Source organism: Pieris napi, chromosome 12, assembly GCF_905475465.1.
Source record: "Pieris napi chromosome 12, ilPieNapi1.2, whole genome shotgun sequence".
Taxonomy (NCBI): Eukaryota; Metazoa; Arthropoda; class Insecta; order Lepidoptera; family Pieridae; genus Pieris; species Pieris napi.
Genome location: NC_062245.1, coordinates 2,188,747 through 2,202,790, shown reverse-complemented (window position 1 = coordinate 2,202,790; position 14,044 = coordinate 2,188,747). Strand labels below are relative to the sequence as shown.

Below are 14,044 nucleotides of genomic sequence, written 5' to 3'. Positions count from 1 at the left end.
CCGACCGCGGTCGTTGTGGTCTCGGCGAAAACGTCACTCATGACGTTATGACTAATGCTCGCGCAACGCTCACAACGACCCATCTATAGGTCTACCAGAATCTGATGGCAAAAAAAAAAATTAAAAATTAGCGATTTACATATGGCAATAAAAGAAAAATTTCATCTGTCAACTAAAATTTCGAGGAATTGTTTTTGGTTTGGCTTCAAATTTCCTTTAAAAAGTGATGAAAATGTCGAAGAAAACTCTTCGATCGCAAGCAAGACATATTGTTTTCAATGTTTATCAAAGAATACTTGGTCAACAAGATGCAGAACATACACAATCATCGATATTGAGCCATGTGCAAGCGTTGACTGGTTAGTAGGAATGACACGTCTTGATAGTTTGGTTTATGGGATTTTTCGTGTGTATTATATTATGTACTTATACTAAACTTTGGTTTATTTCAGGGGTTTCTTATACTACAAATAAACTTGGATAGTTTTGATTTAGAATTGATCAGAAACAAGATAAATGAGTTGTACACTGTTTATTTCTCTCAAATAGGGATCGATGAATGGCGAAAATCTTGTGAACATGTTATAAAAATTGAAAATCAGTTCATAGAACAAGATCGGTTAATTGAGATGCAGGAGGAAAGGTTCATTATAAATACTTCGTTGAAGACTTTTATATGGATGTGCAGTATTTGGAACCATTTTCAAGTTCTTAATTAATTAATAAACTCATGAACAGAGTAATTGGAGTTTTCATCTAAATTTCAAACCCCACATTGGATAAATTTTTATATTTGCATTTATCACACACAGAATCAGCCGCTATAAGGGAAAAAAAGTATCAAAACGTTTTACTCCAATTTCCCCAGTATTGCTAGCGTCAATTTCTTTTTTCCCTTTTTGCCATCAGATCCTGGTAGACCTATAAATAGGTGGGTCGTTGTGAACGTTGAGAAAATTTGGCGCAATTTTTGAATTTTTTTTTGAAATATGACAAATAATAATATTATTATATTCAAAGCTTAAAGATGGCGACAAGCAAAATCACATTTTCATAGTCAAAATAATACGTGGCCTAAGTTGTCGGTTTTTACGATTATAATTTTTTATAATTGCATCCCATTCTTCATCTGAGCTAGATGAACTAGTTTCTGGAGCTTTATTGCGTGCATAAGCAAATATCCAACTGCCGTCAAAGCCATTTCGATTATATTTAAACTTAAGTTGTTTGATAACTTCACCAAAATTATTTATAAAATATTCAATTATTCTTCACTTTTAACATAAATAAATTTAAGTCACAAATATTAAAACTTATTGTTTATGATTACCTAACCTCCTTAAAATTCTACTATTTTCAAACTTGACATTTGTAATATTTACATGAACGCCCGAAACGCTCCATAATCCATTCCACTTGAGTTAACGACACAATCAAGTGGAATGGGGAAATCAGCGGTCGTGAGCGTGAGAGTTGTGAACGCTTAAGCGGCGTTCCCACGAAGCGTTAATCACGACAGTCAACCACGCTTTCGTGAAATACACTTCTGTGTGAACGCATAGGCGTTAAACTTGCTTACGTGAGGAACGGCGCACGACTCAAGCGTGGATAGATCAAACGTGTTTGATTTTCAGTCGTGATATACCGTTCGTGAAGCCAAGATGTCGTCACAACAACGTGGAATTAAGTTTAACGACAGTGAAACTACGCGTTTTTTGGAGTTATATTCTATGGAAAAGGTGTTATATGATCCAAGTTTGGAGGAATACCGTGATAGAGATTTATATATCGATGTTTCGATAATGACTAAGTCGAAACACGAAGCGTGAACGGCACGAAATCCCCCAACCATGTGAACGTTTCATCAATTCACACTTTCGTGAGTGTCACGAAGGACAGTTGACTAGCGTAGTTGACTGTCGTGATTAACGCTCCGTGGGAACGCCCCATTAGTGGAACGTACCATAAGTTCTAATAAAAGATATGCAAATATAATCGAATGGTTAATGTTATAGAATATATATAGTAAGTTTCTTTCAGGAAAACTTGAGCAGCGGTCGGTGGTCGTACTAGTCGGAACTTCTGACATTCGCTTTTGAATAGTATTCGTCTAAACTCTAAGGTATTTTGAATTTATGTGTGTAAAAGATTTGTTTGGTTCTGCGGCTTCTGCCAACAACCATAACTTATGTTTAATGTTGGGTTCCAACAATTAACAAATTCGTGTTCACTGAGTGGCGGTTTGTTTCCAACTGTCTTTCTGAACTTACTTGATACGAGCTTATGTCTATACCTACATAAAAATTTGATTTAGTTTTTGTTCGTTTATGATACTTAATATCTTAAAACTAACGAGGAATCAGGTAATGTATTAAGTAGTGCAGATATATATGTACGACTACGTATATAATATGTCATAGCCTCTAGTACAAAAATCTAGAGGTTATTGTATAGAATACAGAAAACTGAGGAATGACGGATAGTGAGCATTAACCGGACGATTATATAAGTCATGTAAGTTTTTAAATGTCACGAGATTTTAAACTGTTCCTTCATGTATAGGTCGGTTATCGAAAGCTGGTGCGTTCACAGTACTCACACTAATGCAATTTCACTATACAGTATGTTTAAAAATATGACTTTTTTGCCAAGCTATATATTTTAGTCTACTCTGGTTTTAGTAAGGTTGGGTGGGTTGTAAATAAATAAAAATGTGTCAAATACATATAAATATTATGTGCATACGAGGGTGGATCCAAAAGTTCTAAGCCCGACCAAGAACGTTAAAGAGTAGTTTGTGTAAATAATTTTTAATTTTTCGACATAAGCTCAATCTAGCTCAACACACTTCACTTTTACTTCACTAACTATTCTTTCAATACTCCTCTTAGAAAGCCCAGTCGCATCTGATGTCAAATTAAATATAACATTTTTTTCATTAAACTGTTTTTTATTAAGATGCTTAAAATAATTAAAAACATTGTGCACCATTTCACGAGATTGCCCTGGTTATGTTTGAAAAAAGATCAACATGTACAGTAAAGATCAACATAAACAGTAGCAAAAGAAATACAATAACTGTCTCCTTTATACTCATAAGCTTGACCGAGCGCGAGAGAGACGGACAGTCTTTTCGTGATGTATTTGTGATTGTATTTCAGTTTTTTTTCATCACGTCTCGCGCTTATTCACAGACACTACACAAGCATAAAGTGAAAATGTGTTGAAGCCGCCAGCTTTAGTTAACATACCTATATCTTAAGCGTTGCATGTAGGTTATTACAGTAAGATTTTTTTGTTAAGTATTTAAAAACTCCGAATTCACTTAATTATTGCATGGATGTATATACCTGGCGTGTGATAAAGAAATTATGACTATTAAATGATAAGGCGTGGAAGAGGTGTTAAAATTTATTATAACAAAGGTAACATTAGAGTTGGTGCCTAGATTTAGTAAAAATTACTTATAATTTAAAAGTGAAAGTCAACGAATACAACTGTACATATATATTTAGTTTTATATATTTTGTGTCACTTTCTATAAAAGAGAATAATACAAAAAATAATTTAAAGCTATTCTAAAAAGCAAAAACAAAATTATGTCAAAGGAAGTTTAAAATAGTAATACTTATAATTAGAACTATAATTCCGCTTTTAACTAATACTCCCGAACTGGGTTGGGCACACGTTTCGCTTTGGCCTACTTTGAGGAAATAATCCTCATTAAATTCTTGTCTGTTAGCAGCGTATGTAGCTATGGCAGTATTGCCAGCTTCTGTCATCGTTCGCGTTCTGCTGAGCTTCCATGCCCCAACTAAAAATAGGAATAGACTTGATTATAGTAAAGAAAGAACAAGATTTAGTTTAGGTTGATGGTTTGTAGTAGCTAATTCATGCGTTTTCGTGGCTATAAGATTCAGAAACAAAGCTTAGCGCAAACTCCCGCATAACAAAATCCGCTATTGACTAAAGGAAGTCTTGCTTAGCGCTGTCGACTGTGAACCTGTTCTGTGCCCTGTTTGTTTAAAAAACTATAATTATTAATATTAAATTTGTATGCAAATTCATCTAAATATTCTGTTAATAGGACACCTAGGTTGTCCAGCCTTTAACTCCATTGACACAATTCATCATTCAACATTACCAATTAGGTTTCTCCAGGATTAGAGAGATAACGCTACAGATTCCTCAGTAACAGGCTATATCAAAAACAAAAATTACATAAAATTTAGTCGTGTAAAGTGACAGGCCGCTAGTAAAATTATGAAAATTAGATAATATTAAAAACTTACTTGCTCTTTGATAAGGACCAACGTTGACGCAGCTATACGCCAGCGAGTACGAAATATAATCTGTTTTCAGGATATAGAGATCCATTGAGACCATAGGAGGGTTCGGGTCTGGAAAAAAATGAAAAAGACGCTTTAAACTTTAAATTAATAATAATTATATGGCTTTGATAACCGCTCTAATCTGTCGGCTAGTAACTACAATAGCGATTCCAATCCGAATCAGTTTTACAGTAGCGATGTCGATTTCAGGTATTTAATTATTTATTCACACTTGCTAACAACGTAGCAGTTGTAGCCTCATGGCAGGGATTTATTCCAAGCAATAGTAAGACAAAAAATAATATAAGGAGCTTAAAAGTAACATGTATGAATAGGCCTTACCATCTGTACCGCGAACAGGCAAGTTGACGACCAGTTTGGCACTCCCATCGGCTGAGATGACAGTTGCATTTCCTTCAACTGTATCCAGTTTACCGTCAATGACCTGCCAATTCTCGACTGTGATGACGCTAGTGTAAGTATTGTAGCTATACCTGGCTCCAGTACAGTTGCCACTCTCAAAGCGTTGAGGATACCTTTCAATTTGGTACCAGGTTCCGGTATACTGGAAGTATTTTAATAATTGTTTATATTCATTTGTTTTTGGGCAATGTAGAATTTAACCCCCTTATTCATACTAATGTTGTCTAATTACCTACTCTCTTTTAACAAAGATACTCTTTCGTCTCTTACTTTTAAATTGTGTTGACGCTGTGATGAAAAGAGACAAATGTGTACTCTAATTAAAACGATGAAACTAGACTGATACCATGAAAATAATACTTTTTAAGATTATACTACAGTAAGCATTAATTCTATTTAAAATAATTTCAGACAATGGTTCACGCCATACACTGCTGCGCTTGGCCATTTAAATTTCTGCAATTACCTGTTACCTATATTTTCAGTAACAGTTTAATTTATTTTAATTTGGGAATTAGACTCAGAAAGACAATAACTTGATCAAGTATTTAAAAAGCAATAATATTATAGCATATATTATAATTTATTGCGTGTCAACATAAACAACAGATATGGGAGATACGCGTAGGATGTTTATTTATTTAATTTTTATTTCTTTTTGATGTTGGTACTAAAATTATTGTTTAAGACACTTAAAGTTGTTAATAAGTACAAACTTAAAGAACAAACATGTACTACGAATATCCAAAACTGTAACGTATAAATACCTGTGCAGCATCAAAAGATGTTTCGACTGGTATACTGTCATCACACTGTCCAGGTATGATGGTCCGGTCTCCCGTAGTTTCAGGGTAGTGGAAACATACTGAATCACTCTGGTCTACTGAGAAATAGAATTTCTCTTCCAAAACTCGATTGGATTCCATATATTGTGAAATGACATTCTGCGCGTCCTCTGATAGCTCTCGGGTTTTGGAAAGCTTTGCACTCCATACTGTTGAGGAATACTAAGTGTTACTGCTGGATTGGGTATGGTGTTACAACTTTCCAAAGGCATTTTGAAAAAAAAAGTTTTTTTAAAGATTTTCTATTTGGTAAAGTAACTGATTTTTTAATAGAGTTTGAAACCACCGACAATTACCTTAAGACGTTGGCCTCCCTCTTACTAATACACTAACGTGATTCCACGATGGTAGGTACACTATTTATTAGTTATGCAAGAGCGGGAAAGTGTAATTTTAGTACGAAAAAACTTAAAACTAACTTGTGCATGCCGAAATACGTTATCATGATTGAATATTTGCCTAAGAAGTTTTAAAAGGCCGGCAACGCACTTGCCAACACTCTGGCAATGTGAGTGTCTATGGGCGGCGATATCACTTAACATCGGGTGAGCCTTCTGCTCGGTTGTAGCAAGTTAAACACACACATACATAAAAAAGGTAAGAGAAGGTACTTAATATTACAAAAGTTAAAGGTAGTAGATAGGTATATGGTAGAGATTTTTTAAAGAAAATTATTTTCGCGTATAATGTACAGTTTTTGCGATAAAGGATATTGCTATTTACTATTTTTTATTCTTTAATGTAAAAAATGTAAAAAATAAAAAATATGTTTATTATGGTATCACTTATTCCACGTCATTAAATTTGAATCGGTAGACATCCCTACTCATCGGCAAAGAAGACAGAGGGTGTAGGAGAAAAAGCCGGCGTAAAAAACTCTCGGTACTCATTTCATCTAGATATGAAATATTAATATAACGTAATTTTAACCGCAGAAGAATTAGGTACATCGCTATACTTACCACGCTTGTAATCATCATTGATATTTTCACAAGAATATAGTAGCGAGAATGTTTCATAATCCGTTACAAGCACCAATAATTCTGAAAAAAAAAAAAATTTCAACTAAAACAAATTAATCCCCTTAAAAGTGATAACGTTATCAGACGTCCCGTATATCCCGGGACGTCCCGTATTTTAGGCTTAGTTTAGAACGTCCCGTATTCGAACCGTGTTCGTCTTTTATTATGAAATCTTTAATCTTTTAAATAATGCGTGGATTAAACTGCTGACGCAAACAAATGACTAAACAACAATTTTTGAAGTTATACTTCTTTAGGCGCGTTATGAAAAATGTATGTGAGTGAAATTTTACGATGCGCGCGCACCGTGACACAAAATTAACAGTATGAAGTTGCCCACGGAAGATGCTACGTCATTGGACATAATTTAAAAACAACATTCGAATAATAATAATTATGTTACAATTAATGTAAGAGAATGATAATAAATATTTATTTATTTAATTTTTCAAATGTAAACTGAACTTTATTGACTATAATGACTCCTTTTCCGGTCTTTGATTATTTAATTGTAATTAATTATTTGCATGCAATCAAAAACTATTTTTAATAATGCCAAAGAAGTATAACTTCTTACGCGCGTACATAAGTACACGCACCCTTTTTTTTTGTAGTTCCACAATAATTTTACGAGCTATCAAAAATTCAAATAAATGGTGTAACGATATGAATTTTCAGAAAATAATATTAAGGTACTCTTTTTAATCTTTAAGTTTGAAATAAACTACAACAATTTTTAAGAAGCTGCGGAATATCTTAAGATCGAAGAAATAAATATTATTGCTTGTATGAAGAATTCCAAATAATCAGAAAAAGCCTGAATATTGTTAATACAAGAGTATAGGAGCGACTGAAACAGTAAAAACCTAAATTCCTGTATTTTTTGCCTATTTAAGTATTCGCCCCTTATAGGCTGAAAAAGAATATGGCAACCCTTAAAACAGTACTCAATCTTACGGAAATAGACTATCATAACTTTACATTAAATATTATATTATTGTTTGAATTTAAGAAAGTATATTGCTACAACAATGATATTACAACACTGTCGGCATAGAGCAGTAATCTTTTACATCATTCATTTTTAGGTTTATACCTAATTATGATACTATATAAAAAGTCTGAATTATAAAAAAAATAATCATAGAAATCTGAAATAAATATTGTACGATAATTATTCGTATCTTTTGTGCTCGCAAATGACGTCCACTAAACCTGCTAATGAAATGTCAATATCGACGGAGTCACGATGTTTCTTAGACATATAGAATCGCGTTCAAGCTCTTAATTCAAATATAAATAGATTTTATATTTGCTTATTCATAATATGCGTAAAAAAGCGATGATAAACTTACCAACAGAACTGCCATCGCTGAACGTCTTAATCAATCTTCCGTCACTGGAAGCTGTGACTGTGCTTGTTATAACCGTGGCACTATTGTTTCGTACACTGGTATCAATCATTTGGTATGAATTTCCTGTAGCAACAAGCTCAGAGCTGATACAAGATCCAGTTTGGCTACTTGGGTAGTTTTCGATTTCATGCCACCAGCCCACGAACTGTAATTTGTATTTATATTTTATCACTGTGACTGGATCGTTTGTTGACACAAACACAACGTCACAGTCGTAGAATAGTGACGGATCTGACAAATAGTAAACTTTACAGGGCAGCCATTTCAAAATAATAAAATCATGTTAGTTTTTGTCATAACTATTTTAATTCATATTCTGTTATTATGGAAATTGGCATACAAGCAACCAAAAGGGTTTGTTTATAAACTAAATAAAAATAATAACATTAAATGTTTTCTAGAAAAATCACATGTTTCTATCAAATCCGTCACTTTACCGACTGATAAATTTAAAACACATGGAATATTTTTATAAATGTAGCGATAATATTTAAACCATGTAGTATCCAAATATGATAAAAAGTGGATTTTGGATTTTTTTCAAATCCGACATTGAACTACAATCAGGACGAGTCAATTAATTTATTTAAGAACAAAAAGGTTTTGATTTCGTAAAATTAAGTCCCAGCCAATTCATAAAAACGATACATCGTCTAATTGTATCTAAATCTATAAATACATTTTTAATAGCACCTTGTTTTTAATCTAAAACCTTACTCACTTTTTCTATATCGAATCCTTCCACACCTTTAACATCTTGACATTGTCCCCTAAACACTGGAGGCGTGTTTCTATCTGCTTCTGGTATGTAGAAACAAGCATCTTCCGTTTGACTTGTAGATTTGTAATTGCGTTGTATGAGACCTTCGGTATTTCTAATAACATTGTCCATAATAGTTTCTGCGTCTTGACTTAATGTTTTGCCTCTACTAAGCTTCCAACTGCCCACTATAATGTGAATGGTTTTATATTATATTTTAGGTGAGATGATATGATATGATATGATTTATTTATTTTAGGCCTTTTTTATTGTTGTTTGTTATATGGAGAACAGTGTTGGCCTAGTGGGTTCACCGTGCGACTCATCCTTAGGTTAGTAGGTTCGAATCCCGCCTTTACTAAAGTTCTTTCAGACTTTGTGTCACCTACCGAATTAGACATGTTTGGCGATAGTAAAAAGCGGCTGGTTAGTGCTCTAAGAAGCTAGTTTGACGCTTGATATTATTTAAGTTAGATTAGGTTAGTAGTTGTCGTGTTTGGTTTTTTCTTTCTTCTTTTTAACCATTTGTCTTTTGAATGAGATAATGTACAATATTTTTCATGTGTGTATTTTTTGTAAATATCAATTGCATATGATTGATTTTGTGACCAATTTGTATTCTACCGTCACTTAAATTTCTGCTTTTTTTTTGGTATTATTAGTAATTTTAGTTATTATTATATTGTAAGTCTTTGTCAAAATTAGATTAAATTATTTGTTATTCGTTATTATTCCTCATGTGTTCTGAGTCAGTGTTAATAGGGAACATGGAATGTAAAATCTACTGGTGCAAAGTCGGGGCTCGATCGCAACTCAGGTTTGAGAATCTCGAGAGAAATTATAATTTAAAGGATCATCTATGTTGTATGTACTTACTCTAAATATACCCAAGAAAGTTTCAACTTTTTTATACACACACGTGTATCATACATATTTTATACAAGCCTACTCTAAGACTTACTTTATGTCATTTTTAAAGTATGGATAAATAAGACGAAAATACCTTGTCTCTTTCCATTTTCCAAGTTTCGGCAGCTGTATACAAGAGCGTAACTTTCGTAGTCCGTAGCGAGTATGTAGTAGTTCGATGTAGTTGATACTGAAAGGTAAAATAAATTAAATGTCTAATATCCCTTTGGTGATATATCAAATTTAATTAAATCGTTTATTAAAAAGCTGAAAATAAAGAATCGTTGTGATTGTTATTGTTTTAGTCGGATATCATATTGAGTATATATTAACAATATTTTTCTTGAAGCTCACGCTCATATACTCAACTACGTTGGTAATAATAAAGCTTTATTAATTTCCATAACAACACATGCGACACAAATAATAAAATAAACATTCTATTCATTTATAACTATGAACCCGCCACGGGTAAAAGCCTCCTCCAAAATGTTTACCTACTATCTTCAGCCGATTTTCGCTTGCCGTCATTGCGATTTCGTCTATCCGTCAGCACATGGCCGCTATCTTGATCTTGTGGCCCCGGCCATTAAACCAGTCATTAATTAATTTAACTAACATTGTACCTGGCTACTATGTTAGTGTACTCTAACATTAATATCTACGTAAAAAAATACCTACCTATTTTTTGATAAGGCAGCAAATAGCGTTATCCAATGCCTAAAGCTGGTACGTAGAAAGGATTTAAGTTTCGAAATCGCGACGAAAACGATGCAATCCTAAACCTAATATACCATGTCATCATAAAAGTCATGAACATCGGCAGAGGCAAACATTCTCCATATAATGCGTATTAAGTCTGCGCACATACTACTCTATACTGGAAATGGCCAGTATGCATAAATATTAGCCGATGAATCCGGATTTGCTTGAAGAATTTTTGATAAAACATTTTTTCCCTCAACTGAAAAATTTCCTTTATCTACCTTTTTAAACCTTAAAATTGCAAGTTTTGAAATTGGTCTTATTATTTTTAGCTGAAGCTGCTGAGGAGATCGCCTTATAGTCGTTAAAAGGTTCGTTGCTTTATATTTCTTAAAATTGTTATCGTGTTTTTGTCATTGTTTGAGAGTTGAATAATAATTAATTTAAATTACCTGGCATAGTGAAGGTAACATCTAAAACTCCAGAGCCGTCGTTGGACGCGACTCTAGCAGTTGCATAAGCGACATCTAGTGAGCGATTAACTACTTGAGTGTTCATTACATTGACAATGACGCCATCTGTGGAGGTGTAGTACGCTCTTGCGCAGTCGCCATTTTGGAATCGTTGAGGGTAGCTCTCTATCTCAATCCAATTGCCTAAGTACTATAAAAAAAAATATATTTATTTTCACCAACGGAAAGTGACAATTACAGATGAGTACAAAATAAGGCTTGCCGAATTTACATTCAGCCGTAGTGAGCAGGGAAGTGGGTAATGTAAATGCGGCATTATAGCTAATTCAATTATAATACAAAAATAGTGTAGTCTAATACAACCTTAAATAGAAATCACAACTAAAATGACCACATTTGTGACAATAACGATATAGACAGAACATTAATGAACTTGGGTTTCGTGGTGAAATTGCGTCTTATTTATATAAAAAGCTATTTTTTCTTTTTATGGCTCTGGCACGGTTTGAGCATTAGCCAGCGTCAAGTATAAGATTTTTTATAATTCGTGCTTGCCTTAGAACTTCGACCGTGTCCTCCATGTACGGTTTAGGCACTCGCCCGGTACCGCACAACCCTCCCAAAGGCCGAGAACAAATTTTAAATTAAATTAAAACTTGCCCTCGAACCGGGAATCGAACCCGGTACCCCTCACCTAGCTGCCACTTAATAAGACCGCTAGGCTATGATGCCCCTATATAAAGCAATTATTCATGCAAATCGAACACATTTGAGTACGCTAGATACTAACAGCGCTTGCGTTGAAGTTTGGCACTCCTCGGATACTGTCATCACAGCGTCCTATTAAAACAATTTCTTCAGGTAACGTATCATACTCGGGGTAGTGGAAGCAGCCTTTGTCTGTTTGGTCTGTGTCTTCATAGTACCCTTCCCAAAGTTCTAGCGAATCTGATACGACTTTATTTATACTATCGACGGCTTCAGGTGATAATCCAGCTTGCCGCCTACTGAGTTTCCAACTGTACACTGTAATAGAATTATCAGTTTAGTGATAGTTTATATTAATCCATAACAAATCCATAGTCTTATGTTTATTTATTAGAATTGAGAATGCACTTCTACTGTTGTAAGTCTTCCGAGTAAATAAGAAGTTTACTCGAATATTTTTAACGATTAGATTATTATTATTATTAAAGCTTTATTAATCCATACAACAGTTGGTTAGTTTACATTCCTTAATATTAGTATTAGTTAAGTTAGTATGAGTTTAAAACAAAATTTAAGTTAGATTAATTTTAAATTTTTTAGTGGTCTAGTTTTTGTATGGCCCCTTTTAGGGTAAAAGCCTCCTCCATATTTTTCCATTTCTCTTTGTTTTGAGCAACATTCATCCAGTTTTCCCCCGCTAGTTCTACAATGTCATCTGTCCATCTTCAACGATTAGATTATTATATATTAATTTATTTTTTATATGAGCGATGAGCGAAACTTGCAAAACTACGTACTAGTAACTGATAATGCGTACCTTGTTTTCTCCCTTCTCCGATGTCTCTGCAGCCATAAAGTAGGGCATAGTCGGTGTAGTTGACATCTATGACGTACATGGTAGTCTCATAGGTAGCTAAAAGAAAAGATATCAAGCTTACGTATTTTTTTTTATTTCATACTAGCGGCCCGTCCCGACTTCACTCGGATGGACATTTATTTTTAGACATTTTTTGTGATATTTATATGATGTTTAATATTGGGGAAAAAAAAATATTGTGGAACATTTTTTTATTCTATCATCAATAGTTTTCGCAGTGCATGCGAGGAAAGATATTTTATAGGCATTTTTACACCTTCGGTACCATTATTGTAGTTTTAGTAGGGATCCTTATTTTTGTCTTACAATTAAAATCGCCTATATTAATCAGAGATAAGGTAGCATTCATACGGTGAGAGTTTATTAAAATCGCTCCAGTACTTTTTGGTCCAATTCGTTACAGACATACTTACATACAAATCTTTCCTCTTTATAATATTAGATGCATGCTTTATAATATATTTTAAAATATAACATTCGAAAATTATTTGTTAGAAAAGAATAATAAACAACAAATGGTTTAATAAATGTCAGCTTTACTCGCTTTGGATTAAGTTTTGACGTGATAACGTCTTTAAAATCGTTTTAGTCGGGTGACATGTTCAGAAACTTGTGTCACACCAAAACCTCACGAGCGCGATCGCAGGTATAACGAGAGAGAGACGGACCGATCTCCCGTTTCATCTCGAGCGCTGCCAGTCATTCCGTGAATGTATGAAGAAAAATGTATATCATAGTCGAATAAGTAAACTTGTCATTTTACACCCGAAATTTATCATCAAAAGTGTGAATAAAACGATAGATGTAATTTAAAATTTGAAAAAATTGTTATCTTCATTAATTCCTTACTTCCCAAAAACTTATATCACCAATAAGACGTTATCACGTAAACATCTCGATCGTAAACCTACTTTACAAACAACCAATATTTTTTAGTTAACACATTACCTCCACTTCCATCAGTTAGATTAACAGTGAGGATTCCTCTTCTATCATTAGAGAGGGTGGCTGATCCCGTTGCCTCAACCAACTCTTCAGCAGACACGTAAGTCTTCTTCATTGTAAAGCCATTGTTTGAAGAAACAAATTCGTTGGAAACACATTCACCAGATTTTAGTTCTGAGGGGAATCTTGATATTTCGTACCAAGGGCCAGTGAACTACAATATAGATTAAATATGCATTAAGTGACTATTGCAGCTTCTCCAAAGCTCTCATACAATGTAGGTTAATATATATAACACCAATAAAATAATATTAATTGTAGCAAAAAGCCAAGGAAATATCAATCGCTTTGAGCCTACTTTACGGGCTCAGCTCAAAGTAAAACTAAATTTATGCAAGTGTGCTGATGAAATTTGTCTTCCAAGTAACGTCGTTGTAGTGTTACATCAAGACTTAGTAGTTGACAGAACTTCGTTCACTGGCTGATTTTTATGTATAGTAAAAAGCTAGCTTCTGATTATAATTTCTGATATACATAATTGGATATGGAAGGGGTTGCGTAGATTTAAATAATATGATGATATGTACGTATATTATACTAAAAGCAATGGCTAGCATTCTCTATTGTAAAC

General features: G+C 33.7%; 1 protein-coding gene and 1 long non-coding RNA gene across 5 annotated transcripts in view; one reads left to right on the top strand and one right to left on the bottom strand.

The window, feature by feature from the left end:
- The first annotated feature begins 89 nt into the window (after positions 1–89).
- Positions 90–740, top strand: LOC125054941. Its single transcript, XR_007117798.1, has 2 exons — positions 90–359; positions 453–740. It is a non-coding gene; the product is annotated as an uncharacterized LOC125054941 (long non-coding RNA).
- Positions 741–3,525: 2,785 nt separating this feature from the next.
- LOC125054377 overlaps positions 3,526–14,044 on the bottom strand; it is a 56,790-nt gene continuing 46,271 nt past the window's right edge. For 2 of the 4 annotated variants that reach the window (XM_047656230.1, XM_047656231.1), the window contains exons 38-49: positions 13,417–13,627; positions 12,409–12,504; positions 11,674–11,909; positions 10,863–11,073; positions 9,800–9,895; positions 8,758–8,984; positions 7,977–8,181; positions 6,562–6,642; positions 5,522–5,748; positions 4,674–4,896; positions 4,293–4,400; positions 3,526–3,814 (exon numbers count right to left, since the gene is read on the bottom strand). In XM_047656230.1, the coding sequence (XP_047512186.1) occupies positions 3,603–3,814; positions 4,293–4,400; positions 4,674–4,896; positions 5,522–5,748; positions 6,562–6,642; positions 7,977–8,181; positions 8,758–8,984; positions 9,800–9,895; positions 10,863–11,073; positions 11,674–11,909; positions 12,409–12,504; positions 13,417–13,627 (2,133 nt within the window). In that variant the 3' untranslated portion in view covers positions 3,526–3,602. The remainder of the gene's footprint in view (positions 3,815–4,292; positions 4,401–4,673; positions 4,897–5,521; positions 5,749–6,561; positions 6,643–7,976; positions 8,182–8,757; positions 8,985–9,799; positions 9,896–10,862; positions 11,074–11,673; positions 11,910–12,408; positions 12,505–13,416; positions 13,628–14,044) is intronic. The other 2 variants (XM_047656232.1, XM_047656229.1) reach the window with 1 other exon arrangement.